The sequence below is a fragment of the Cyclospora cayetanensis genome, unplaced genomic scaffold (genome assembly GCF_002999335.1).
Source record: "Cyclospora cayetanensis isolate NF1_C8 unplaced genomic scaffold, CcayRef3 CcayRef3_contig_122, whole genome shotgun sequence".
Taxonomy (NCBI): Eukaryota; Apicomplexa; class Conoidasida; order Eucoccidiorida; family Eimeriidae; genus Cyclospora; species Cyclospora cayetanensis.
This window is the reverse complement of record NW_020312062.1, coordinates 51812-78964: the sequence shown is the minus strand read 5'-3', so window position 1 is coordinate 78964 and position 27153 is coordinate 51812. Positions and strand designations below refer to the sequence as shown.

Genomic DNA, 27153 nt, shown 5'->3' with positions numbered 1-27153 from the left:
CTGCCGGCGATAAGTTGTGCTCCAGTTGCCATCTATGGGTCGCACTAGGACAAAGCGGGATTAATGGTAGTGTTCTGCTAATAGAAATAGGGGCATCCACGGAGCAAATGGTTGGGATATGATGATGCGCAGCAGTGATAGATTTAATGTATCGGTTCTTGGAACGGCACTCTCGCCTAGGAAGGTCAATCTCAGCGAGTCCCGTAAAAAGACGAATTGTCGGTTCCTCCACTGCTAGCTGTCTAGAATCATGCAGCGCAACAGTAAATTACACCTACGCAAAATCGTGCTTTAGAGGTACCATAGCCCGGGATAGTATCAGTAGCAACATTAAAGATAAGGAAGACAGGACCAATAGCAACAATACGCACTATGCGGTGGCAACATGGGCGAGACCAATCACCTTGCCAGGCGTGGCTACAATGTCATGCTTATCGCCGCCCTACACAAGAATTACTTAGAATGCCCTTTATTATAGTGTAGCTATGGTAATATGCTCTAGTAAAGGGTGAGTTCGCTCGTAAGGAGGCTCTGTTCACCTACAGATTCTTCAATGTGCGGCTGATGTGGGCCCTACTCTACGCGGCCGTAGAGGAGCCCACTCCTCTCCGCTGCCCCGTGTAAAGCCACAATTTTTGTTCATATCCTCTTTGAAATATCTCATACAAGCTAAAATAAAGGAAAATTAGACTCCGGACGTACCCTAGTGTGCCTATCCTGACAGGTATCGCAGAATTTGCTAATCTGCTTGGGTCACCAAGGGCCACACACCAGAGTCTGATCGTTTCTTTCATCATCTACGTCCTCCGTTCCCTCATTCTTGATGCTTCGTCAAAAAGCCGCGTTTTTCATTTCCGATAACAGGGGACACAAAGAATGAGCCTAAATCCGTTTTAGGACTCACATCACTCCATTGCCCTGCTGGCGTGGTCGCAAGCCGAAAAGGCGAACGCATACGTTTGTGCCTTATCCTTTGAGCGATTCCACTGGAGGCCATTTCAAGTCAAAAAAATATTCATCAGACATGTAATGCATTCCAGTGGATCACGGAGGCTGCTGGCTCATAGAGCTCGACTCCGGCAAGGGAACACCACATATAAAAGACCAACCGCAGACGAAACAACTCCCCATGAGGGTCATATGTGCGTACTTTTGTTGTTATAGCCACGGGACTGTCGCATGATCGAGCAGCGCTTGATGGGCTACAAGCATCCGCAACTGCGGCATTCAGCGCCGCTATCATGATGGTTTCTCGAAGGCCCGGCAGAGCCGTGAAGGCAAAAAGCCCCTCAGCAAATATGGTGGCGCGATCACTGACACCAATACCTGCCACGACTGTGGCATCTGAAGTTGCAAGAGCAACGCGTCCGTCTGCCTCAGCAGACGCAACACCCGCAGCAGGAATACCAGCAGCATCAGTATCCACTGGGCACTCGCCCGTAGCGGCGGGGCCGGTAGCAGGACCCCGTTCAGCCTTACCCTCATGGCACATGGGGCCCATTGCCTGGTCATGGATTCCTGGAGTCTGTGGCTCTTGTGGAGCTCCCACCTCCTGCTGGACTTGCGTGAATGCAGGCCCTCCATGGCTGCCTAAGGACCCTCAGGCCCGTTTGCACTTGAGGCTGTTGTGGGGATTTTACGCATCTTCTCTTCCTAGCAGCTGTGCTTCCATGCGAGAAGCCCTGCGAGTGGGCGCCATTTCAGCCTTGAGAGCAGATGCAGCTTTGCTGTCTCTCATTTCCAGAGGTCTAGGCTTTACTGCCTTGTCCCTCTCTGCACGACGACTTGCTGAAGCCTGCGACGTTCAGGATACTGGAGGCTCCAACCCAGCCTGGGGGCTTGAACGCTCACGAGCAACTGTTGAGGAGCTCGTGAAAAGCTCGCAAGTAGATCCGGGGGAAGTACGGGCTGAAGACAAGCCGAGTCAGAGCGTAGTAGATCAGGACGCTGTGCAGCAACACCCCCAAGATCGTGGTATTTACACCCGCGAGTCAATAGAGGGGAAGACCCCAGACTCGAATTTTACGTGCGAAGTTTCCCCAGTGCAGGGTGTTGCCACCGCTCGCTCTGAAAACCATGACCGAACGTTGGCATCAACGGACACTCAAGAAGCGCCAAAGAAAGAAAGTTCGATTAACCCCACGCTCATACGTACTGAAGCCTTAGCGGGCTCAACTGCACCTGTCACAAAATCTGCAGTGCTGCAGCGTCACCTGGACAGCGGTTTGCAGCAGTCCAACCAAGAGCTTCAACAGCACCAGCAAGTAACCCAAGCACACCACGTGCAGGATCACGCAATCTTGAGCCCTTCTCCAGATTGCAACCCTGTTTTTGCGGCTCTGGCTGTCTGCCTCTCGGACCTGCATGCAGCACAATCCAAACTTGCACCTTTGTTCCAAGACGATATGGCGGCGGCTGCTGCCGCTGCTGAAGTCGTTGCTGGTCACAGTGCTGGAGACGAGGAAAAGCTGCCACAGATGATTACGCCAGAGAAGCACCAAAACCATTCGACAGTCTCCGTAGGGCTCACGCAGCGGCGGAATACTGCAGCGCCAGCAACACGTGCAAGAGAGTCCACAGCAGCAGCAGCAATATATGGGGCAGCAGCGGCAGCAGCAAGAATCATAAAGCGAATAACGGACACGGCCTGGGAGTTTCTTGCCTCATCCGTTCAATTGGCAGCTTGTGCTGCTGCTGCCTTTGTTGCATATTTCCCTCCAACTTCAGCTCTAGTGCTGCGCTTTCCCTTGCCGTCAGCAAATACCAGCTCTTGGGACACTGGAATTCAGAGATTTGTGCTATTTGGCCTCAACGAGGCAGCCACGTTTGCCGCAACAGCTTTAGCAGGCGCTCTCAAGACAGGCTATGCACTTAGTCTGGCAGTTCTTCCTCACGCCTTTATGGGGGGTTGGATGTGCTGGCCTCTGCGATCGGCAGCTGCTTTAAGAAGGGCTGCTGCAGTCGGAGTCATGCAGGCTTTCGTTGATCCGATGACTTTTTTTTGGCAGCTCCAGCGGACGGTGAAAGCAGTACAGAGAGTGGGCGTACAACGGTGGGATGCGGCCCGCCATTGCTTACGACAGCTCTTGATGTTTCTTGCCGAGGTACAGCAGCAGCTGCTACACTTTTTCATGTTGTGGAGGCTACCAGGCTCAGCCTATATTGGAACTTTAGCAGTTTCACGACGAGAGTGCTGCAGCAGAGGCGGCAGGATCAGGCACACCAACAGGAGTCGCAGCCACAGTCCTTGGGCAAGCCCTGAAGTGCTGGGGAGGCGGTCTTCGATTTCAACCTGTTGGTTGTCTCCTGTCGAGGGGTCTCCTCGTCTCTACTCTCCAGAGACATTCCTGGATCCACCGCTGCCTGACTTGAGGCTGTCTCTGTCCGAACAGCGATCGATCCAGAAGGAGCAGTCTGATCAAGAGCAGCCTTGCGGGCAAAGCCTACTGAACAATGCCCAGCACCATCCTGAGGTAAAGAAAAAAACACTGGGGCAGCAGCAAAAACTGCAGCCCCAAGGAAAGCAGAAGCAGCCGGAAAGGCTTGCCCAGCAGCTTCAGAATACAGGTTCATCCTTCACTCTCGTGTTGCAGAATCCATGCACTTCCCCCCAAGCTGTGTCGACCGCGTGCCTAGGTTCCCTCGAGTTTCCAGGGGGGCCCTCGGTTCGCAACGGGTTGGACATCCCGGGCAGGTCCTCTAGAGAGGCCTCAAAGGGTTTTCGGAGGAGCACTCCATTTAAACAGGCTACCTGTGGTGCTGCAGCAACCCGCGCTGCAGCGGCAGGCGCAGCTGCGGCTGCTGCTACCGCTTCGTGGGGGGCTGCGGCTGCAGTGCCCCCAGTGAAGCCCCCTCTGAGGCAGATACGCCATGTGTCTTTCCAAACAGGAAACGACACTCCCTCTAGCGACACACCCCGAATGAGACAAAGCTCGAATGGCTGCCTCCTGGCCCAAGCAACGGGATCTGCCATAAGGCGGCACGCCAGTGCCCATTTAGTACACTCTCAGAAGACCGCTTCACGGATAAATACTTCCCAGGAACACCGAGTCAGCTGCTTGGCAGAAACCTCTAGGCTGGCTTCACTGAGGCACACTTCACCCTCAGCAGGCACTGCAAACACGCTCCAAAGCAGATTGAGCGCGCGCCCAGTTGGCTGTGAAGAATTTCAGGAAAATCCCTTAAAGGCTTCGCACCTGGACGATTGCACTTAGCGCCTCCTGACGCATTTTCTCGAAACGACTTTTCTCCCCTAAAAGTCGTTTTGAAATATTCAATGCCCTCTGAAAATCGACCTGCTACGGCCGAACACTTCGTGGGATCTCCCTTTTAGAGGGTTGCGGTCGGGGGCATTTAAGGGTTATTGCGTCAAAGGCACTGCATATAGGAGGGTTTGTCCGTTTTGCTCCTGCTGGGCATATTTGGATACAAGCGTACACGGGATTCAATCGGTAGGGCCTGCTCTAGGTGTATAACAACACGGACTGGCTCATCGACAGGCACCCTGTCTGTTGCACTGATCCGTGCTTGCTGCAATTCTTAATTATTTCGAGCTCTACGCTGTTACAGCCAGAACGGTTCCATATAAGGGAGTACTGAGTTCATCAAGCTCTCCCCTTGAACCCAGGCTTTCCATATATATTAAGTTAGCTCTTCTTCCTGAAGCGTTGCTCTTCAAGTTGCCTTAAAGGGCTTTTTGGAGTTGGTATGAGTGTATCCCCTCGGCAGAAGGGGTGCTCGCAACTTTGGCTCGGGCCGAGCGATCCCTGTCTGCGCAACGCACGGCTTTCGGGTTTGACGATTTACGGCTTCGAACCCGGGGATCTTGATGTGCCAAATTTTCACAAGTAACATTATATGCGAAATGCTCTGACCTTTGATCCACGTAGAAGGAGCATAGGAAAACGAGTACCTTCCATCTTACCACAGATGGAAGGTGACCCCAGCCAGCGCCCAAGCTAGGGTCACTTCTGCCCCTGGCGCATTGACTTTTTCTTTTGATTTCCTCCTACTCCCTTGGCTGTTCACCTTTGCTGTTTGACTTAGATGTGTTTGATATATGGCAAGTTGCAATTAAATTAGATTTTGCTCGTTTTGTCGCTGGTCGAAAATGCTGCGCAGGGGCTCGGGTGTCCCTTTGGCCCTGGGGTCCTGGCAAGCCCCTCGTTTCTACGTCTATCAGTCTGGGGAGGTCCCAGGTGCTCCAAAGGATCTTTTGTATATAAAAGAGTCTGTGTGGGGCCCCGCTGCCACCCAGGTGGGCCCCGCGCCTGTGTTCCTCGGGAAGTATCTGGAGCTCCAGGCAAACTCAACTAACACGACTCCCTTAAAAGGCCGTAAAACGATTGAAGTGGGTGCGGGTAAGCGCAGACACACGCCGAAAGTGCTTAGTGTAAGTTTTGAGGTGTAACTGCTAAGTTCTATAGCACAAACCCTTTGGGGAATTCAAGTTGTAGAGCGCAAATCACGGAAGCATGAAGGTAGACATAAGAGTCTGGCTCTCAAAAGTCAGTTTTCAATACGCAAAATGGCCAAGCTGACTACGAGGACAGAAGCGAGTATGTGACACTTTAGGCTGCGGACTGGTTTCCATGGTTGCGGCATTGTTGGGGGCTGAGGCGCATGCCTGCGAAGAAGAGGGTCCCAGCTTGACGCTCCTACAGCACAATGTAGCGACGTTTAATTCGGAATTCTCCAAATGCCACCCGGTGTGTCCCGCTGGGCAGATATAGAATCTTACACTTCCCCAACAGCTCTGGATAACGCTGCCCCGTTGTTGAGGTCCTGGTCTAACGGATGCAGCAACAACAATAAAACCACCAAGAGCAGTCAAAATGCCAGCACACTTATATGTTGGCTCTCCAGAATTGCTGCGATGGGCGGTGCAGATCCGTGCATACAGCCTACGGAACAATGCCGAGCACAAAGGAGCATTTGACTTTGTGCTGGTCACAGACTTTTTGCACAGTCTACCTGCCCGGAGGCAGACGCTGCAATATCTCCTCGAGCTCCTCCACAATGACACGGTCGGTGTAAAGTGTAGTGAATACGGCCTCACATATGATGAACGCGCTCGCGTGTTTGTAATAGTCATGGACATGTCTTGCTGGAGGCCACAGTGGCTAAAACCAAAATCGCTAGGACCTGTATAAAATTTCAAATAGAATATGGGTTACACAATTGATGCTCTCTATAAAGCCATATTCCACTTGTTACGGTTGGCAATGCTGCCACAGCTGCACTACGTAACAGACTAAATTTGAAGAAGATGAGCCCAACAGCATAATTGCATGGCAGTCCCTTTGCCGGTTACATCTTACGCCCTCCAACAAGACGGCCATTCGGCTAGTCTCCTCCCATGTCTCAACTCGCGGGTCGCTATTTTGTTTTTGATTCAGGAGTGCATAATAGCTCATGTGTGGCGAAACATTGAGGCTGAAGAGGCCTTCCTTGAGAAGCTGGGCCAATGCCTCGTAGTTCAGCACCTCGACAACCAGCGCAGCATTCAGCAAAAATGCTCCCAGTCGCTGTTTCGCTCGATTGCAGACAGCGCAAGAGACATTCATGAGGCCACAGACCTGGTTAGACACCCCAAGAACTTGCCGCTACTTCACAACTTTCCACTCTTGGGCCAATAAAGTTTCAGGCCTAGATTGTGCATTGCCATGGTACAGCATCGGAATTGATAAGCAAAGCTTCATATGTAGTTGTAATACGCATTGATGTTTGAGAGCATAGAAGAGTTCCTAGTAAAAGACTCAGCTCGCTGTCCAAGGAAAGCAGTATGCTCTGGGCTCCTAAGTGTTGGGGTTGCCTCCAGGATGGTTCTATTGAGATCTTTTCTGTGCGACCTCACATCGAAGTCTCCTCGAATGTCTGGAGAAATGAGCTAAAACGTCTTTTACTACAGTTAGAGCAACAAGAAGCGATGCAAAAAGGTTCGAACGATGCAACAGTGCACGCCCACGACCCCCTACTTTTTGGCTTTGTCGCTAACATATCTAGCTCCTTGTCTTTTGAAGATCGTTGTTTGATGCCCCCTGTGGCTTCCCATCAGGTGCTGGAGCCGCTCACCGCGATGCATGGCGTCCCGCGGAGGAGACAGCAGCAAAAGCTACAGCAGCGGGTTGTGCTGCTGATCCTACCGTATGTCTAGCTCCAGCGAAAGGTCTATCGGAAATACGGGCAAACCAGGAAGCCAGGCACAATTTGAAGTCGTCGTTAAGTAGTTGCAGCACACTCAGTAGTGCGCGATTGGGGCGGCTAAACAGCACTCCCGCATCTGGCGCTCTCACTCCTGAGGATCAAGGGGTCCCTACGCCACTACGTCCTAAAGATGCAACTATGAGACTTGTGCTCCAGTCGACTGAGGCTTGTAGCAATGCCTCGACAGCTGTGAAGCCTGAGGCGAAATCCATGCATGCTGCAGCGCAATCCCCCCTTACTTTTAACGTATCACAGACACTTTTGCAGCTTCAGCAACAGCTACCTGGTAAAAAGCTGGAGACACCAACAGCCGTAGCAAAGGGCGCGTTGACAGCAGGTGCAGCAACATTTGAACCAGGATCTCCCGCTTCTCGAGCACAAGTGTGTCCCAACGCAGGAAGTACACTTGCGACAGAAGTAAAACACTCCGGTCCTCAGATGCGCAAAGCCCCCCGCAGGGCAGACGCTCGAGTTTCCAATGCCCCGACAGGAACTACAAAAGCCACCTCAAGGGGCACACCACCCTCCAGTCAGCTACTTGCATCCATGGGGCTTGGCAGCCCCACCCCAGGTTCCCCTATCCAAAGGTGTTCGGCAGTGGCGAGGCTGCCAGTATCCGCCGCAGCAACAAGCACCAAGTCAATTTCGGGCGGCTCTGCCCCAAAGGCATCGGGCTCTCGAGCGGCCCTTGCAGGCCTGAGGCCAGAAACGGCAAAATTACTATCACCGGCTGCATTTGCTGCACCTCCCGCAACTAACGTTACACCTAAGCCTGCGCAACCTGCTAGTCCATTAAGACCAGCAGCCACTGTAACAGGTGCACGCACGACGGTGGCGATGCCTGGAAGAGTAGCAGCAAAGCCGGTGGCTCCAAGAGCCACACCAGCAGACCGGCCACAGACGTCATTCGCAAGAAAGCCTCCTCCAGTGAAGACGGCATCACAGTCTCCCAGTACTTCAAGGGCCGCTGGTGCCTTAGCTATAGCTGTCGCTAGCAAGCATATGGGGCCGCTTCTTCCTTCTCTAGGAGCCCCGAACACAGTACCTAAGAGAGTTGTTGCGGACATGTCTCCGCCTGCTCAAGAGCAACCTGCTACTGCCGCAACGCCAGGCTATCGACAGACGCGAAAGACTACACTGGAAGACACGCGGACGGCGGCTGCGACATCACTGGCAGCGTCGCTAGAAGGGGAAAATGCTCCTTCCAAGGGGTTCTTGCTGTCTGAGGTGCAGTCCAACAGTGGGCCGCCCTCGTACATGACGGCTGATTGCAGAGGCACGCAGAGGAGGTCCTCTTGCGGTGTAGCAGTGCCAGGTAAGTTCCAGAGTCCTACAACACTTTCCCTTAAGACGTTCGCTGCTGCAGCAGGGTCCCCTAAGGCCGCTATTGCAGTGGAAACCCCTAGCGATCTCGCTGCGTCACCAAATTCCTACAAATCCCATGGGGCCTCAAGCTACACCCCGGGTGAAAAGGCAGTAGTGGCAGGACCACCTGACCAAGTTGCGGAAGCGGGGGCCCTCGGTGCACGCTTGGTGTCGCGATTCTCCAGTATTTTTAAGCGACCAGGCCGAAGCGAGAAGTGAAAAGCAAACATTGAGGGACAGCTGGCGTGCGGATATGCAAGAGCAGGAGAGATATCGTAGTTAATGCTCGGGCACCTTGGGCCCCGAAAAAGCCTTTCGGCGAAGACGTTCTGCCATTTCATTGCAACTGGGAGGCCCTACAAAGAGCCGAGTTTCCCGTAGCCTAAGCCCCCGAACGAGTCAGTAAAGCTTTCCTCTTCAAACCTAATCCATGCGCTCTCTCTCAATAGACAGAAAGGGCTCGCTTTGGCCTTTGCAGGGTTAACTGGAAATTCTGAGCAGCGGTAGTCGTTCCGCTTCTCGCCCTATGGGTTGGCCATACACCGTGTGCCAACCACCCCGCCAATCCCCTGTACTACACTCACTGCTTATCCCCTCGCCTTGCAGTTAGCCTTCTTGCTCACCAGCTCGGCCTACGTCACTTGCTTGTGACACGGACAAAAGCATGCTAAAACGGAAGCGACTCGATTCCCGCTTTCCTTTTTTTCATGCAAGGCGCTGCTGCACACGGTGCTACAAAGCAAAGGCATTAGAGAATCAGAAAAGGCTTCCAAACACAATGGCGCGGCTCTGCCGCTGCAGTAGTCGAGTTCTCCTTTTTAACGCAGCACGCGAGTGGTCTTCGCAAGGTTTCTCCCTTCCCTGCACTCTTCGTTAAAAGAGAATTTCCCTGAAACTTACCAGGGGACGTTACAGGGCCTCCTGCTGAGACCCTCCAGGCGTTCCTCCATGCCTTCCAACACGGAGCAAACAAAACTGACGCGAAGAGAAGCTCACTCGCATGGGAGAGGGTACAGATGGACGTATCGTGTCCTCTTGCGCTGTCGAGTGGAGCGTGCACCTTGGCTCTGGTGCTGCTGCTGCTCCTCCTCCTGCTGCAGCTCGAGAGGCCGACGAGGTGCGAGGGCCTCTGCTAACCGAATGTTGCAGTTTCCGATTCGAATGTTGTTGAGCTGCAAGAGGGCGCGCGTGGCATCCAAAGTAGAAGCGAACTCCAAAATGCCGAAACCCAAATGACGGCCATCTGCATGCACCGGCAGAGCGAAGCGCGCAACACGCGAAGTGGATGACGGCAGGCTAGTCAGCCGAAATACTGCGAGGCCAGTAGGCACATATGCACGGAGAGTACAAAGGTGGAAATTTCAAGCATCAGTAGCACAGGGATGATGTGCATATGCCCTAGAGCGGGCTGATAGAGCACCGGCATGATCCTGGCTAATGAAAGCTGCACGTCAGGAAATACCGAAAATCAGAATGTGTCGCTGCGGTGCCGGTTGTCACTCGAACCTTTGTTTCTTCTGAGCCGTGCAAATACAGGACCGTCGGTGATGGTCTGGAAAAGATTCTCCAGATCCGTGCCCGTGGCTCTCAAGTCTATGCCGCAGACAAACAGACGCCGACTCCCTAGGGGCCTCGTGAGGCGCTCCTGCAGCTTTGCATTCTCTCTTTCATTCTGCTGTTGCTTCAGCGGAGGCTGCTGCTGTAAGTGGGAATCATTTGAGCCAATATCCCAGAGTTTCCGAAGGACTGCAAGGGAAGGCTGCGGGGGCCTCTCTAGCTGCTGTGCCTGCTCCTGCAAGAGCAGTTTCAGGCGATCCCGCAGCAGAAGCACACGCTTGTTGTTCCTTGTGCCACTGTGTTTCCTGATAAGCTGCTTGGTCTGTCTGTACACCTGCATGGGCAATGGAAGTAAACTCGCCGGTGGCGGCCCTTTGCTGCGTTTCCGTTGGGAATGCAGTTCTCCCTCTGCTGGAAAGGGACGCAGGGGGCGTTCCCAGTATGCATCGACTTCCCCTTCGCGTTCAAGAAGCAGCCTTTGCCGTGATAACTCTAACAGGTGGCTGCTGCCGCTATCTCGAGACAGGTGCCTCACGCGCAGCTGCGGATGCAGTCTAAAACGCCCTCTCGAGAAGAGCTTGCTGCTGCTGCTGCTGACGCTGCTGCTCTGTGTGCTGCTGTAGCCACCCAAACACGGAAAGAACGGCCCAGTAAAGGAAAAAACAACACGTTCACAGCATCCCCGCCAGCTGCGGCCGTCTTCGACCCGCAACGCTGCTGTTGCTGTTAAAGGCAACTGCAACTGCAGCAAAGAGAGGCAGATCAGCAACAGCAGCGGGTGCCACAGCATCGGCTGCTGCACGTTCATCTGCCCATCAGGACGCTCCCCTCGCGAATTTCCATCACAAGCTGTACAGGTGCTCTTCGGCTTGCCGCGGCGCGAGGATACAACGGCTGCTGCCGCCGTTCTCACCGGGAGAACCTACGAAACGGCCTCCCTAGGAACAACACCTCATACCAAATTTACAGCCTTAAGTACGGTTTAGCTCATTTGTGCTGCGTTCCGGCTGAGGGCCCCCCCGGGGAGGGTTGGCAGCTCCGTGCTCGGAGGGAATACAAAGGATCCTTGCGTGTGCGCACAGGGGCCACCCCTGCAAGAAAGACTTAGCGCGACAGGCCTAATAATACCCATATTCTATCAGGATCTCCGCGAAAAGGGGGAGTGCGCAGTATTCACGGTGGCAGCCAGCGGCGGGGGGAGGAGGAGGTACCGATAGCGCTAGAAAGGGGCCCTCTGTAGGAGGCCCTCATCGAATGTGCAGCTTGAATGCTTGCTAGCTGCATTCCTCTTCGAAAAAGATATTGCTTGGCAGCTACGTGCTAGCCGCTTTGCAGCTCTGGGGTGTACAGACATCTAAGGCAGAGCTGCTCCCAGATGTCTCGACCTTCCAATGGGCCGCGCAGGGTTGCGGCGCCAGCAGCAAACGCAGTCTTTGCTGCTGCTGCCCCTACTGCTGCTGCTGCATGAGGCAGGAGGTTTCTCCGTGTCGTCGATTCCTGGGGTTTCGCCAGTCGGCTCTCTTATAGAGAGGATACCTGCGTTCAGGGGCCCCCGTAGGGTGTTTGCGCGCTCTCTTCAGTCTCAGACAGGAAATGGAGGAGTTCCTCAGGGCAGTTTGCCCAGCGGAGTCTCCCGGGTAACTGCACAGACAGGCTATTCAAGGCTTGCGGCCTCTAGCCGGCGCGGAAAGACAGAGACGGCGTCTTTGGAAGCGGCAGCAGTAAAGGCCGCATCCACAGCGGAAGAAGCAGGTACTGGGGCTAGCCACGCCACGGGAGTGTTCTCTCCCAGTCCGGCTCCAAGCGCTGCTGAGGAGATAGAAGCCGCTTTTCGGGAGGTCATAGCTGCTACCGCTACTGCTCTAGCTCCTCGATCGGCGAATGGCGGCGGCTGTACCACCAGCAGCGGCAACAGTTCTCTATCTGTGTGGCCGGAGGGCAGTACTCCCGATGCGGTGGAGACAGCCCGCGTCTCTTTCCTAACGAAAGTGGCGAACGCGTTCGGCCTAAGGGACGCCTCAGAGGCCAAAGGCGTGGTGTACGTACACCGCAGCGGCAACGGCGGCAGGGGGAAGCTGCTGGTCGACCGGCCACTGCTCTTGCGTCTTCGGGGGCAGCAACAGAAAGGCAGCTGGTCCTTGAACTTTCTCGGCACAGGGGCGATGCAGGCTTCGGTGAGGTTCGCTGCGGCCACTTCATTTGTGCTGTGTGTTCTTTCTTTCCGACCAGACCCTCTCGATGCGCTGTGTTATTCTTGGCGTTCTTTTATTCAGTTGCTGTTGGGCCTTGTTACTAAGGCTGGCATGTTGCGGCTGTCTCGGCTACTAGCTGATGCTGCGTTGGCGCTACTCATGTGTCCTCCACGCGGTCGGGTGCGAGCGCTGCCGCTGAGAAAAAGGCCGTCAAGATTGTGCTGCTGCACTCGTGGCTTTTGCTGCTGCTGCATGTGGCGGTTGGCGGTGCATTGCAGGCAACTCGAGGGACCTCTTGCGTTCTCTTTTCACGTGGGGATGGATCGGCTTGGCTTTTCGACTGCGGGGGAGGGCCCTCACCTACCCATGCTGCTTCTGTTTCGCGGAGAGAGTCGGCAACGGACACCGTTGCTGTAGAAGAAGGGCACGCAGGAGGGCTTGGCAGCAGGCTGCATCGGGCAGTAGCTCTTGCTCTCGCTGCTGAGACCATCGCGAAAAGAACGCCTGCTGCTGCTGCTGCTGCCCAACAGCGGCAGCAGCAGGAAACCAGGAGGGTGTGTTCTTCGCCCTCTTCCCCTCGCTGATTGGCTGAGGGACAGTCCCGTATGTATATATATATGCTGCATCTTTCAGCAAGCTGGGGGGCGGGTTCGCCATAGGGGTTGTCCATGCGAGCGTATCGGGTGTGCAGTGAAGACGCGAGATGCTAAGAGGTGTGGATGCTGATGGCACTCTCCCAGCTAGGGCTGCAGGTCCTGTGTGTGCATGTTCGTGTGTGTTTCTGCAGAGGCGCATGGGGGTAGTGCAGCGAGTGTTTGTAACCCATCTGCACGGTGACCACTGCCTTGGTCTTCCCGCCTTTCTCTCCCAAATCGCTCAGGACCCCGAGGAGTACGCTTGCAGTTTACCGTAAATTACTCCGAAAATCCCTGCATGCGCTGCGTTCCACCCGGGTTGTGGCTATACACTTCCTAGTGCAGCTTTTGGACGGAAACAGCGCCGCCAGCGGCAAAGGTCGTTACAGAAGCCTTGCGTGCTGCGTTTGCCCCTTCTGTATTACGCTTGACCCCCTTGCAGAGGACCCAGACATATTGAGATCGTGGGACCCGAAGGCATTCGCAGCCTCCTTCGCTGCATCCTCCACGTAAGTGGCTCTTGAGGAGGGAGTATGGGATGTAGTGCTTTGGTCCGATGTCTCAGGGCTTGCACCTCTCGAAGCTTGTTGAGCTGGAGTGGATGCTGTTGCTTCTCGCGCAGCAGGCGTCGTGCGGCGACATCGCAACTGCAAGTGATTTCAACGCTTCGCACTTTGCCACGAAGGCTCGGTGACTAGCACGCTAAGGGAACCGATTTATGCGCATGTCCGCAGGGAACAAGTGCACGTCGGCTACCTTCCTTCTCCGTCGTGGAGTTGCGGGGCATTCCGCATCTGCACCATAGGCGATCGCGGCTCCTGCGCCTCCCCACGCTGCCCCTGTGAGCTTCAGTGGAAGCTCTTTGGCAAACGATCCCAAACACTTAGGTGTATACTACTTGTGAATAATGGTGCTTGCTTCAGTGTCGATGCCTGCCTCATGGCGATAGCTGTAGCACAAAGGAGCAATAAACTAGCTGAGGTTGTTAGGGGAGCGTGCCTTGTGGGTGGCACCATGTTACAGGACAGGGTGCTAAGGGCAAGTTGATATAATGTGGCGCGGCCGCGAGAATTCCATAGGTGCACCGTGCATATAAGCGCTTGGGTGGCACGATACAACAGCAGGACCAGCTATGCCAGGTGCTGCCCTTGCAATATACTGTCGTGCTGTGGTTTCGTTTGTTTAGGGCTCCCTCGGAGGTTTCTGGGAGAGCCGATATTGAGCCGAACGCGGACGGGAGCTACACGGTTTTCGAGGATGCGGGAATCGTTGTTACAGCGGCACCAATAAGGGTAGGCGTATAACCTTGCAATCTCAACTAGACTACAAACATGCCAGGCTACCCCTTCTCGGCGTGATGGGCAATATGGGCCAATTAAGCTACAGGGGCAGCGCCTAAACACTCCTCACTTTTTGACGACAGCTTATCAGATAAAGCGCAGTGGCTAATGTAACAGGTCCGGAGGTTTAAAAGAGGTTCTGCCTGGGACTTCGGGTTTGCATCCCTGTGTGTGGACGCCGGTGCAATGCACTGCCACGCTGTGCTCAGCATCTGGTGCCATGCGTCGGGTACGTCTTGGCGGAAAAGGGGGGCAGGCCTCGACTTAGAGCTGAACTACTGGATCCCCTTATTGCCAAGAATGCTCAGCGACTTGCGGATACAAAGGAGTGGCCGCAGCTGCGAGGCGAGCCCAAGGCCGTGTACAAGGTAATAACCTTCACAAGTCACCCTTACATCTTTACCCCTTTACGGGGCACATGTAGGGGCAGGCGCTTCCGAGCTTTGCTTGTACCATGCACCAAGTTGTACCAATTAGGAATCTTGACTGCATGCGTAACATGGTTTCGGTCAGCGCGCTGTCGCATGGGGTGGAAGCAGGTGCGGAGACGCAACAGAAAGGCCGTCTTCAACAGCAGCACTATTCTGCGTTCTCCTACATTGTTCTCTGCTGCAGCTTCTGTCGGAATTGAAAAATGACGAGACGTTCAGTTTTCCCGATGGAACACTCGTGGGCTCGAAAGACATATTCTTGCATGCCGCTCACCCCCGGAAGATCTGCTTCGCCTTTGACACCTGCGACCCCTCACGGTTGTTGCCCTTTGCACAGGGTGCCGATATCGTGGTGAGCACTAGGCATAGGTTGTGGTCTGAAAAAAGTTTACACCCGCGAACAAAAACACCAGGTGTGGAGGCCCCCATCCGGCCGCTTGAGGGTATATTGGGGATCGCGAGTGGCCACTGAGAGGCTTTGTGTTGGGACTACATGCGCTTGCTGCTGCTTATGCTAGTGGTGCTGCAGGTGCACGAAGCCACAATGAGTGGTACCAAGGGAACTTCGAGCAAATCAGAGACGTTTTTAGATCCGTTGTTACCTATGGTTCAACCTAGCTCAGCGCAAGAAGCCGTTCCGGCCTGTGGCTACGGGGAACAGGACTCGCGCAGCACCACAGACCTTATGGGTCGGCAGGTGAAGACAGCGAGTGAAGCTGCTTTCGAGCGAGGCCATTCCTCTGCTGCTATGGCTGGCAGGTGCGAAACCCCAAATGCTTCAGTTATCGCTGTTTGCGTTGTGGGCTAAACAAGGTTCCCTTTCGGGCTTTGCATGATACTTCTTTGTCTGAATGTGAAGAGGCCGGGATAACCATGGGCCAGTTTCCAAGCCATTTACCGGTCACAGGTTGAAAGGCTCTGAAAATACGGCTATACATCATTATAAAGCTAAGAGTCGAGGGCATGGTGTCTTTATTGGTGACACTTCAATACCCGGCAGACGTCGTGTGGCTTATAGAATCTTGCGTGCTTCCGCAGCTTCGCTGCCCGTGTGGGTGCATCTCGTTTGCTACTGACGCACTTTTCCCAGCGCTACCGTGGGGATCCTGCCTTACGAAGCGTGTTGACTATGGAGTGCGTTGAAAACGAAGCCAGGTGGGTAGCCATGCACAGTAAATATGCTCGCTGCAGCCTAGATTGCTATATTTTTACGATACACGTGCCCTGCCTCTATCCGTCGGGGAATCGGAATTTATTTGTGATGGAAATGGGGTATCTACTTGGTGCGCAATTGATCTCGCAGGCGCGCCTACGAGATAGAGCAGCAGCTGCAAGGCGCCGATGCCCCGATGCCTTCCCGCTTACTAGTGACAGCAGCGTGGGACGGCCTTTCAGTGGTGCTTCCTCAGAGGTCGAATCCACCAGCTGCTCCTAATGCTACCCAAACGACTTGAGGGATGATGCCCTGCTTTACGTTGAGGGAGTACCTGTGGGTACGGGGGTATATAGCTGCAACGGCGGCCAGTTTCTTTGGAGCTGCACGGCGAGTTTGCGACAGCATGGCAGCGTTTGTAGCAAACATAGGGATTGGAGGCTTTACATGCCAAGCGTGTTCCATATAGATGCACTTGACTAGTTACGATCGGTTTCGATGCTATCCTGCACGGACCACCTAGTAGAGTTACTGCTGCAGCGATATAACTCTGCACTCATGTTACAGACAATGCCAGGACACGTGGGCCTCGTATGTAGCAAAGGATTTACAAAACGGGTTTCACTCAGCGTGAGGGTCCAGTTTCCCATACTGGCATAAATGGTTCCTCACTAGTTTGTCAGAAGTTTGTAGTTATCACTCGTAGTAGCAGCTGCTACTTGTATTGTGTGGGACCTTTCTTTCTGCCTTGTCCACTACTGATGCAGCGGTGCCGCTTGTCGCTGATGTTCATCACCTACCCTTTCCTATGTCTTCTGCTGATGAAAGTTCGAAATTTGTGCACAGAACATATTATTCTCTCTCCAATGCTACTGCCGAGCTAGTTGCAGCTGATCTAGTTTCTCTTGCAGTGGGTGATCGAAGCTCGATGCATCCAAGTGGAACTATCGACTTTAACGGGGGAACGCATTGGAAATACTCTGCTGAATCAACGAGCGGTGCCCATCCGACCCTTGATCGCGACCTCCAGGAAAACCACCTGTTCTTCTTGCGCATCAAGCAGCTTCGTCTCTGAACTGAAGCTGCTTTATATGCAGTCACTTGTGAATCTTTTTCTTCAATAGAGGAGGATGAGGAACTGGAGGAGGTGTCCGACACGAGCGCAGACTGCAGCGTGCTGAATGCCGAGTGTATCTGCAGCACGACCTTCTTCCTGAGTACGGGAGAGGATGCTACCGTCGAAGAGGCAGCAACAAGGCCTGTGGGTTTGGGGGCACTGGATGCGCTCAACCATGCTACATTCTTCGTCACAGAATGTTGATCCTCTCTAAATGCTCTACCTTCTAGAGCTGTTAATCGCTTGTCCTGCATGCCATGTGTTGAGCCTGCGAGAGGCCATTCCCTACTGGCGCAGCTTCGGCATTGGCCGTGGGAAGTGGGGTACCCTGACGCAGTGCTGCTTAGCAACTTATGCGGAAAGATATCTTTATTGTCTGGCAAATTACTGGCAGCCTTCAGGTGTGCAAGCTCGAGGCGGGCTCTCTCCCGCAATTGGGCCTGCAGGGTCCTTTTCACAACGCGAAGGTTCTTTGGGGAGATATCTTCCGCGTGGTAGAAGAGCTTGACAGAGTCCATGCCTTTAGAGTTGGCCTTTAGCTAAAACATAACCAAGAAAAGCATGAATCGAAAAGGTTTGATCAGTGTGGTGTGGTAGCGGATCGAGCGTGCTTGCCGGTGGTCCGATAATTTTATATTTGGGAAGGCAACTGGCGTCACAGGCAGCAAAGCACTTACCTCTATAATTTGCGTGGTATGAGTGAATGAGGAGGCTTGCGAGCAAATGGCTATGTTGATAGAAGGCATCGAGCAGGGAATTTTCGCTCTAAGAGAGCATAGGCATTTTCGGATGGTGCGCCAGTCAGTCGATGGTACGGAAAAGTGGGCTCGGAGGAAGCGACGAATAACAGCCAGCTGGGGCAGATCGATGGTCACATTTGCAAGCAGCGGGCAAACTATCCACCCATACTCCAAAATTCCAGTCGACAAGGCGTGCACCAGCGTTATAGCATCAGACTTCAGTGAACAAGACACAGGTCCAAAGGCCGGGTCACTACTACGTGCCCGCTGGAATACAAATCCCAAAACAGAAAAGACTGTCCTTATATGGCGCCTCCAGAAAGAAAAGTCCTCCTTTGAAACGAGTTAGACTAGGTGATATAATAATACACTCATCGCTCTTGCCAATGTCGAACGCCTCAGCCAGAGCAAGGGGTCCGAAACCCAGCATCCACTTCTGCCAGCAGTGGCCATGCCACTTAGCCCTAAGTATGTCATGAAATGAGCGTTGAAAAGAATTGAGCAGGCAATACCAGGCAAATGTTGCTTCCTTGTGACTGCCAACTGCAGCACTCCTCCACCAGCACCGCCAATCACTTGAGGTGACAACTAGGCACGCCCGCAGATGGTGGTATGTCAGAATCTGTTTGTACGACTGGGTTAGATTATCGAAGATCACGCGATCATAGCCTCAACATTGGCCTGTAATTCGTCCACGTAGAAAAGGTATAAAGATGCTTTGTTCTTAAATTTAAGGGAGAAGCTGCCAAAGGGCACTCACAGCATGTGCTCGTGTGCTTGCCATTCAGCTTTTGTCTAGTATCTAGCCCCAAACTGAATGTCTTCGTTCTCCCAAAACAAACAACTTTTTACATCTTTTTGATTGGCAGCTACCATTTGTCATTGCTGCGGTATGACCTTCATCATCCACAGCACAACGGTGACACAGCTGGCGACGTTGCACAGCGAATTTAAGCTGCCAGTCAGCAGCATAAAAACGGGAACTACAAAATACCCCCTTCGATTACTTTTTCTTGCCGGTGATGTTTGCTTCCCACGTATATTATCGGCAGCAGTCCATGCATCAGGGAGAGCGGGTATGACCTTTCCTGGCTACAAAACGGTAAAGGCTACGTTAATGTGTACAAAAATATTATCATGCCTTATCAGCCCTAGAGCTCGAGCCTCAAATTGTGATGCCCTACATATGTAGGGTCGTACAGATACCAGCGCGGCTTTGCCACTCCGTGCCATTACCACAAATGCTCTCTATAACGCCCTACGCATTCCCAGACCTACACCGAAGCGGTAAGTGAGCAGGGAGAGCACGCTAAATACATACTGTACTAACTTAATGCGCATGTTTGCATAAATTTAAAAGGTTTCATCTTCACTACAAAGAACATCTTGCCTACGGCAAAGCTGCAGAGTCATGCTCCTCTATTCCGGTCCTTTTACATACTTATACAAGTTTCAGTGAAAATGATCACATCTGCAGAATTAGGCTAATGCATTGGCGCTTATTGCTGCTCTTGAATTGCTGCATCGGTTTTTCAAAGGCAGACGACTACTGTAAGACCAAACATGATAGCGTCTTCAGTCTATGCCTATTTAGGTAGACCTGACATAAGAAGGGCCCAGACGTAGCAAAGGCTTTGAGCGATCGACGTTGCTGTTGGCCACTTGCTGGATCAGAACAGAGTCTACTTCATCTTCCTGAAAGATTTACACAAAGGATACCCAAATAACCATTCGTGCACATGTCTAAGTCAACTTTCGATATCTAGCAAGCAGCTGCGTTGGGATTTAGGGGTATGCTGAGAAATGCACGCAACGAAAAGGTAAGCACGTGTGCCGGGGACCTAACAAGGGTTTCTTAAATGATGAGCAGCGCCCTATAGCAAAACTCCATATCTCCTCTTGCTTTTGAATTCAACTGCCATATTTAGAGTGGAGTGCGAAATATTGGGGATGGATGAAGATGTACAAGAAGCTATGAAAATTCATACCAGCATGCGCTCGTGAAGCCAAGTGAATCTGTCAGAGAGAATCTCTTCCGTGTTCAGCCGCCTCATCCGTGCCGTCATGTAGAATGACTGTGACGCACAACAGCATCACAGTAATTGAGAACATCCGTTCATGGATCCTTAAACTAGTGCATTCATTTTGACGGTTGCGGTCCACAAAAATTGTCTTCAATAACAGGAACGATAATGCGCATACTTTGAGGGCTGAATACACAAAAGGTGTAGAGCAGACCGCGATAACCGTGTGGCCCGTGGTCCAGGGGCCCTTCATTAGCCGCGTCTTAGCAGGGGGCCTATGGGAGCAAATCCAGGAAACATACAAAATGTGACATTCGCAAGTAAGACAGCATGACTGTCGATGTACAATGCCTCTAATTAGAAGCAGAGTGGGATTGATAACATTAACAGGAAAGGACAAGGAGCTAATGGGAGCGAGTGGTAGAAGGGGACTAGCAGCCTAGGGCAGCGGACGCTACGTTTTTGTAAATGCGGAAAGTTCCTCGGTGCAACAGAGAGGTCAGACAGAGTTGGATGTAGCGAACGGTATCTTACGCATTTTCTGCGACTGCACGTGGAATTCCCAGAGGCGCCCGCAGACGGGCGGAAAGGCCCAGCAATCCCTTGAGATTCGCCATAGAGCCGCCGACGGTCAGGGAGCACAAAGAAACTCCATCCAGGGGACTAGGAAAGCATTTAAGCTAATTGTAACAAAACGCATTGCTGGTAGAGAGGGCTTCCTTCAGGCGCAAACGCGCCATATTCTCTCTCTGCATGCAGCGTGGGGCTGAAGAGACCACTCAGACGAAAGCATATTCCGTTTATGTGCTATATATCCTTCCTACTTCCCTTTAGATTTTAAAAATCGGGTCTTTTGCCGCTCATCGGCGGCTTTGTTAAACTCAGTCATGAAGGACTGCAATATTCAACAGCACTCGGCCCAGATTCAGCAGGTTGCCCATCTATCTAAGTATTCTCCACCTACTCTTTTGTTCTTAGAAATTTTGTTTCCTAAAGGTGGTTTGAAGGTGGACCTGTCAACAGTGCCTGCTTCTTGAGTCATAGGGGGAGAAGCTTCAGCCTCTAGAGCTCACATTCTTGCTTGCACTTCCCAACAATACGACCATTTTGTCTGGTCTGGTGCAGTGCATCGCGCAATCCATTTTGGCAGCAACGTAGAAACTGCCCTAGGCAGTCTGTCTGAGAGTCTATAATGGCGGCAGATTCTCGGCGTAAACGACCCAAATTCCAACGAACACGATACTTCGCTGACTTGGGCGATGGCTCCATTCCAGAAGCCAGAGTTGCCCACTCTTCAGCTCCGGCCTCGCTCTCAAAAAGGATTTGTTTCATTTGCTTTGGAGAAGGACATGACTCTGTAGGTTGTCCTAACTCTGCTATTGCTTGCAGCGTGTGCGGGAGCAACGGTCATGTTGGGGATGACTGTCCTGTTTACTTAATGGAACTCAGCCTTAGAGGGTCATTGAGAGCGTACATACAACAACAGTGCGAGCAAGAGCAAAGGCCTGCAGACAAAGGGAGATTCCCCGCCCAAGATCCTCAGTGTTCTCAAAGCATCGATCAATCCAATGACGGTATCAGCATCAAAAGCATTAAAAAATCCAACAAGGCTGCCAAACGGCTGGCACTCTCCTCAATACAGTGTGTCGTATGTGGGGAACTGGGTCATGCGAACTGTAGGGAACCCCCTGCATCCCAAGGCGCTCTGTATTGCCCTAGCTGCTCAAACACAGGCCACAGGGTCACAGACTGCCCCCGCCGAACAGCTTGTAGGCAGCAAGGAATAAGTGGTGACATTTGGGCAGAGGCGGCAGCGGCGTGGGCTACCCGAAAGGACGAACGGGGCATCTCCAGGGCCCGCGGAGCAGAATCTCTCAAACCAAAGCCCAGGTGGCAGAAACACCGAGCGGCTTTTATTGCCAAGGCAGCTGCAGCAGACCCCTGGCATCCATCCCACCTCCGTTAGGGGCAGCTGATGTGGTGGGTCAAGGTGCTGTGAAATGCAAGCAGATGAGAAAGGCTCTCTTTTCATTTTTTGAACTTGCCCAAGTAGGGTGCCAAGATACTGTGTGTCTGTGCTGCGTTTCACTCTCCGGCACTGCATTTGCAGGTCGTGTGTTTGAAAGACCTCAATATTACCTTCACTGTGCACAAAATACGAAAAGCTTCCCTTGATTTCTGCAATGCATTTTGCCTGGAAGGCACTACAATGCTGCAACTAGAGCTAATCCGTAGCTTATTATATACCCTGACGCCCTAAATAGTATGAATGTATTGTCTAGGCTGCGCAAACATTCGTTAATCCGAAGGCATTAGATCGGTGTGTTTCCTCATTTGTGTCTTATTTAAGTATATATATCCATTGCCGAAGCAGATACAACAGTGAGCCGCACCTTAATTGGTGCGGCTCTATGATTCACTTACGACGCCAGCAACAATTGCGTGCGTACTTCAGTGCTCTGGCTGAGTGCTCTCGAGGGCCCTCCAATCTCCCACAGGCTGAGCCAGGAGGATTCCCTGGTGAAGCACTGTTGAAAGCTGTAGTTCCACAAATAATACTGAAGGAAAGCCCTTCAACCTGGCCAACTGTTCGAGTAGCTGAACAGGAACAGCCCGAAAATCAACTCGCAGGACAAGCCCACTTCCCCCCCGTCGATTCATCTTGTTGGTGGCTTGTTGCTGTGAGGGAATTTCTTGAAACACTGAACTTTAACGTGACATGCACATGTGGAGCCGCCGGACAAAGCGTGGTCGCACTCAAAGGCTACCAACGAATCGGTACAAGGCTGCAAGCATCCGAGAGTAGTTAGTTGTGCTAGCTTAGCCACTGTAAAGTTACCCCTTCTGCTCTGTATGCCGGGTCCAGTCGTGTTTCTTCAGCAATTTCGTCTATCGCCAGCTGAATGTGATATTCCCATGCAATTTGCTGTGTCCCGGAGAATAAGCACTCTGAGTATGAGAAATTCTCAGTATTGAAATTTACTGTAGCTCTGCACAGCTCTCAATTCCACACTCAGTTAAATTGTATTTAATCGACGAAACGGCCTAATTTTAACCTGTGCCATCAAATCCATCCATCCGGAATAATGAGGTGCGCTACGGGGATGCAATCCAAAGTGGTTCCTAAAATCCTCCGGATGCCATGAAACGGATTCCTCGAATACGGTTGCTGCGCTGACTTCAACTGGTATATCAATAATCGACTTTTCTGACTCGACGGTAACCACCTCTACATGCGGTCGCCAATGGAGTTCTCCCCCGTCTAGCTTTCCCTTGTTCTTTCCGTTACTAACCTCTTCACCATAGCCTGCCCCGTCTTCTAAGGTGTTTTTTCCCTTTGCCAAGCATGTCTTCGGCCGGGGTAGTTCGCTGGTGATACAACCACAAGGACGATGGTGGTGTTCAGGAACGCGCCAACGCTGTAGTGTTGCGTGTCGAGTATCAGAATCATCTTGTGTTACAGCAATTAGGGCTCGGCGTGCATCCTTTCGGTTTATACAACCACTGCAGCTCAAGCCTGTTTTCTCTGCCAGCTGGAGGGAAGGCAAGGTACACGCTTCCATACTGGAATCCGAAGGTTCGATTTCAATTGCTCTTTCAGGAAGGTTCCACATCTTGTGTGGGCGCACTGATGGTCCCGTATTTCCGGGGGCTTGCAACACAATTGGTTTATGCTCCTCTACAGCAGAGGTCTGAGTGTGTTTAATTTTCGGCGAGTTTTCGGCGGCTTTCCCTGAAGATTGCTCTGGCGTTGTGTTCACGTCTTCGAAAACAATAAATTCGCTAAACGGATAAAAGAAATCTGCAAGGTCCATGCCAAGCATTTCTGCGTACTCTTCAAGCTCTGTCGCAGAATCTTCGTCTGGCTGTACGAATCTCGCTCGGCGTTTTGCCGAATCCCGCGAAGTCACACTCATCACCGCTTAGCTAAAGTGTCCCTCTGCGCGCAATTGTGGGTTAGGCAGGGCCGAAGTCGACCATCAAAGGCTGTGGACTTGGAATTCTTGTGCATGCCTAGACCACTTCAGTAGCCTGTTCTTCAATTAGGCAGTCAAGAAAGTCGGCTTCCACTAAAAACAATGCCTACTTTCCGGCTATAGCACAATTTAGATGAAGAATCTCTGCGAATTCCAGGTTGGCACACGCACGTCCGATAGGCCCAGACGAGTCCCAGATCTGCTCTTCGCCGCGAGACTCCGCAAAAGGGGCTCTCTCTACCGCTCGCTAGAGGCCCTCCAAGAGCTGTTCTAAGATCCAAATTGTCAATATGTAGTCGCCACGCAATTTGCAGGCAAAGCATCGACCTCAGCGCTTTGGCTGATGGGCCAGGCGAGCGGTCGCCCTGCACACTTGACCGGACGAAGGATGACGTCGTGTAACTGCAAAGCTCTCTCTACCTTTCGGTCAACTTAAGCGATCACTTGTATTTAGTCACAAAATTAGATACTTCGAATCTTTGCAAAGATAAATTGGACAGACCCGAAGGCTGTCGCAGTTCCTGTCGTCTAGAGGTGACCCTTAGGGCCTGATTTCGGTCGCTGCCACTCTTGCAGTGTGGTACAGGCAGTGGTTAGCAGGATCTAATAGTATCCATGTCTCCTCCTACAAAAACTTACAGGACTGCTTGCACTTGAACATTCATTGTTTTGTAGCTTGTGGATTTAAATTTTCAATGTTGGGGACTACCACCACAACAGTTTTCACCTGTGGGCATCGAAACGTTAACATCAAGACTTTCCTTATGAAAATCAGAGGTTCAAGGGCTCATGGCGCAGAGAGAGTGAGACTGGTGAAGCGGCATCGAATGAAGCCTGCACGCTCCTCTGTATACTGGCAAAGCTTGAATGACCGGTGTGCGCTCCGTGGATGAGATAAAATCAAGGGTATGATATACTTGCTTTTCGGTATCCCTTTTAATGAAAGCTACCAAGGACACCATTCAGATGCCATGATACGCAGCAAATATAGCCAATCATACTATACTAGGGTTCCTGTAACCTGTTCTCTCTTGGTTTGCGAAAAGATTTTGATGTCTATAGCGGAGATTAAAGTGTATTGCTCCATCTTATGTTTCCCCGAGAAGATAATAAACTTCATAGCCAATACAAATACTAACGTCAGCTCAGTGAGCCTTATTATGGAAGAGCTTCTTTCTTCGCCTGCCCACTCCTTCAGTGCTGACATGAAGGGAGAGTGACAGCTATTTTACGCGTAGCTCCACACTCTGAGTACACAGAGAATTCACAGCTAGCTGCACATAGCATCTAGAACACATGTACACGATATTGTGTCATCTCGTATCGAGCTAGTATCACTCTGCATAAAGAAAGGTATACAAAGACAGAGCAATCAGTAGATTCTTCACTAGGTTTTAGTCTAATTGAACAAGCTTACTAGGAAGTGTTCAGGTTTAGCGTGGCCCACTACACCCTCCTCTCCTCATTCCAACACACATGGTCCCGTACCTGGACTAGCTGCAAGTAGGACAACCGAATAGTTTCTACCGCATTGCCGCGCCTCAGGCAGGCAGAAACGTGAGATACAGTGCAACTGAGAAAACCAGAGTGTTCATCGAGTAGGAAAGCGAAACTGAGGACAAACGACGAACAGATTAGGCAGCAGCAACCCAGATATATAAGCTACCCCGACTGCGGCGACGCGATGCTTTGATTTCATCAGATGGCTAAAAATTGTGAGCCTCCTGCAGCGAGAAAACAAGTCCATTCTTGAAGAGAAAAAAAGGCAGACTGGTTCAACGGTGCCTCCACATCACTCCGAGCAAGATTTTCATGCAGCTGTAGCCGCTGTACGCAGCGTAGCGAGCTTCACAGCCTCAAAAGAGGCAAAAGGGAGATTGTAGGACATCATACGTGGGAATGCCTGCCCAAAACACTCGAGTGTAATGAACACCTTGCTAACAGTAACCCGCAGCTTGCTGATCAATGCTCATAGATGATAGTAGCTATTTTATGCAGAGAACGCGTTGGAGAAAGGCAATTACCAAGGAACGCATGTAAGAATATGAGTGACGACCCAAGCTTTTAACCAAACAGAGCCGCACTTCTGCTTATTGGGAATGAAGCGCGCGATTACTTCTCTCTTGGTCACCTATGCCAGCGTTTCCATCTTCCTGCCATTAAAAACTTCAGTCCACTGAGTTATAGGCGAAATCAAGCGCTAGAACCCAGCACTTTGGAATTTGCCCGCAAAATTCTCCTCTAAACGGGTCAGTTGCCCGTGCAGGAAAGGCCGCAACATAATTAAGCTATTTTTGACACCTGTTAAAGGCCCAAATTGATACTTTTGTGACAGCTTCACCTATTAGGGAATCTGAAAGAGAAAGGAAGAACATCGAATATGGAAGGAATCGTGGTTCGCCCTAGCCACCCCGCTGCATCTGTCTTCGTATCGACCCCTTGTAGCGGACGTTGTGAATCCTGACGATCTATTGGCACCGAATACCCAGGATTGTAACAAGTAGAATCGCTTAATGCGGATCCTTGTTTGTATCGCTTCGTTCTACACATAAATTTGTGTTCTCTACTCAACTGTTCTCAATATACGTAAGCCGCTGAAGACTCCTTCTAAACCCTGATCATCAGGGTTACGCTTGGATCTTAGAAGGGTTTTTTAGTGTATACAAGGGATGCCGGGTTGCACAGGGTAGACGAGCCCACTATTGTATTAGTCACCCACTCGGCAAACTAAAAAATTCAACTCACGCACTTAGTTTTTCTGGGAGTCACAAATACCGCAGACGCGCGGGGGTGGTGAGCTCAATCTGTTCATCTGCTTGAAGTCGGGTTGCATCAATTTTATCGTTGCAATATGCAGGCCGGTCATAAAGGCATGCTGAAACGTACTGACAAACGGTGGACCCATACCCGTAGTGATTCTCCTAGAAAGCTTCCAGACATTAGTTGAGAGCAAGCGAACAGATTCCTGATGTTAGAGAGGTGCGGCAAGGGATGGAACTATTTTTTTTGTTGAATCTGTCAACAGCGACCCAGACTCTATTCTAATTTTTGGCCTGCGAAAGTCCATCACTGACGATCAAATAAGATCTTTCCAATTCCTCTAAAGCACTGTGCGTCTTCGGAGTAGGCCGGATTTCGAAGAATTTCGCTGCTTCAGCATGTTACAATCTGGGCATGACAGAACACACTGCAATATATCCTAGCCCACCAGGCAGAAAGTTAGAGCTTTTGCGGTGTGTGTGTATATATATGTGAATCACCTCATGGCCCGAAAGAGCATATTCATGTCGTTTGGGCACAAAGGCACTGCAGAATAGATTTCGAATGTACGATCGACGGACTATTTGTCTTTATTATAAATAACACCAGGCAATTTAGAACCGAGCAGCGCCCCACCCTTTTTTCCGTTCTGTGGT

At 51.8% G+C, this 27153-nt stretch overlaps 7 protein-coding genes across 7 annotated transcripts; 5 read left to right on the top strand and 2 right to left on the bottom strand.

Annotated features, from left to right (window-relative positions):
- Positions 1–1244: 1244 nt before the first annotated feature.
- Positions 1245–4214, top strand: LOC113147085. Its single transcript, XM_026336356.1, has 4 exons — positions 1245–2519; positions 2817–2975; positions 3175–3294; positions 3594–4214. The coding sequence occupies exons 1-4, from the start codon at positions 1245–1247 to the stop codon at positions 4212–4214; spliced, it is 2175 nt and encodes a 724-aa protein (XP_026192141.1).
- Positions 4215–5110: 896 nt separating this feature from the next.
- Positions 5111–6638, top strand: LOC113147084. The gene is made up of 4 exons (XM_026336355.1): positions 5111–5358; positions 5609–5708; positions 5889–6026; positions 6399–6638. The coding sequence occupies exons 1-4, from the start codon at positions 5111–5113 to the stop codon at positions 6636–6638; spliced, it is 726 nt and encodes a 241-aa protein (XP_026192140.1).
- A 290-nt stretch (positions 6639–6928) lies between these two features.
- LOC113147083 (proteoglycan 4-like) lies at positions 6929–8790 on the top strand. Its single transcript, XM_026336353.1, has 2 exons — positions 6929–7057; positions 7216–8790. Exons 1-2 carry the CDS (start codon positions 6929–6931, stop codon positions 8788–8790), a joined length of 1704 nt encoding a protein of 567 aa, XP_026192138.1.
- A 773-nt stretch (positions 8791–9563) lies between these two features.
- LOC34620227 lies at positions 9564–10726 on the bottom strand (the record flags this gene model as incomplete). Its single annotated transcript, XM_026336362.1, has 2 exons — positions 9564–9814; positions 10078–10726. Coding segments are annotated over 2 exons (900 nt in total), but the record flags the coding sequence as incomplete, so codon positions are not given.
- A 793-nt stretch (positions 10727–11519) lies between these two features.
- Positions 11520–16180, top strand: LOC34620228. The gene is given in 11 exon segments (XM_026336352.1): positions 11520–11533; positions 11687–12302; positions 12599–12874; positions 13065–13211; positions 13690–13796; positions 14142–14247; positions 14505–14663; positions 14911–15078; positions 15256–15485; positions 15765–15881; positions 16030–16180. Coding segments are annotated over 11 exon segments (2091 nt in total).
- Positions 16181–19326: 3146 nt separating this feature from the next.
- LOC34620229 lies at positions 19327–20377 on the bottom strand. The gene is made up of 4 exons (XM_026336351.1): positions 20295–20377; positions 19939–20035; positions 19725–19811; positions 19327–19431 (listed from the first exon to the last, which is right to left on the bottom strand). Exons 1-4 carry the CDS (start codon positions 20375–20377, stop codon positions 19327–19329), a joined length of 372 nt encoding a protein of 123 aa, XP_026192136.1.
- Positions 20378–20952: 575 nt separating this feature from the next.
- LOC113147082 (DNA-binding protein HEXBP-like) lies at positions 20953–21726 on the top strand. The gene has a single exon (XM_026336350.1). It carries the CDS (start codon positions 20953–20955, stop codon positions 21724–21726), a length of 774 nt encoding a protein of 257 aa, XP_026192135.1.
- Positions 21727–27153: the final 5427 nt, after the last annotated feature.

Excerpts from the sequence above, each read along its gene's own strand:
- LOC34620229 (XM_026336351.1), bottom strand. The coding sequence starts at position 20,377 with ATGGCGAATCTCAAGGGATTGCTGGGCCTTTCCGCCCGTCTGCGGGCG. Across the intron at positions 20,036-20,294 it reads CGTGCAGTCGCAGAAAATGC|GCCCCCTGCTAAGACGCGGC; the intron begins GTAAGATACCGT and ends TTGCTCCCATAG. Across the intron at positions 19,432-19,724 it reads GGCTTCACGAGCGCATGCTG|GAAGATGAAGTAGACTCTGT; the intron begins GTATGAATTTTC and ends TAAATCTTTCAG.
- LOC113147084 (XM_026336355.1), top strand. The coding sequence starts at position 5,111 with ATGCTGCGCAGGGGCTCGGGTGTCCCTTTGGCCCTGGGGTCCTGGCAA. Across the intron at positions 5,359-5,608 it reads AAAACGATTGAAGTGGGTGC|GGGGGCTGAGGCGCATGCCT; the intron begins GGGTAAGCGCAG and ends TGCGGCATTGTT. Across the intron at positions 6,027-6,398 it reads AGCTCCTCCACAATGACACG|GAGTGCATAATAGCTCATGT; the intron begins GTCGGTGTAAAG and ends TTTTTGATTCAG.
- LOC113147082 (XM_026336350.1), top strand. The coding sequence starts at position 20,953 with ATGGCGGCAGATTCTCGGCGTAAACGACCCAAATTCCAACGAACACGA.
- LOC113147085 (XM_026336356.1), top strand. The coding sequence starts at position 1,245 with ATGGTTTCTCGAAGGCCCGGCAGAGCCGTGAAGGCAAAAAGCCCCTCA. Across the intron at positions 2,520-2,816 it reads AAAACCATTCGACAGTCTCC|GCAGCCACGTTTGCCGCAAC; the intron begins GTAGGGCTCACG and ends GGCCTCAACGAG. Across the intron at positions 3,295-3,593 it reads GCGGTCTTCGATTTCAACCT|AATCCATGCACTTCCCCCCA; the intron begins GTTGGTTGTCTC and ends CTCGTGTTGCAG.
- LOC113147083 (XM_026336353.1), top strand. The coding sequence starts at position 6,929 with ATGCAAAAAGGTTCGAACGATGCAACAGTGCACGCCCACGACCCCCTA. Across the intron at positions 7,058-7,215 it reads CCCCTGTGGCTTCCCATCAG|TCGTCGTTAAGTAGTTGCAG; the intron begins GTGCTGGAGCCG and ends CACAATTTGAAG.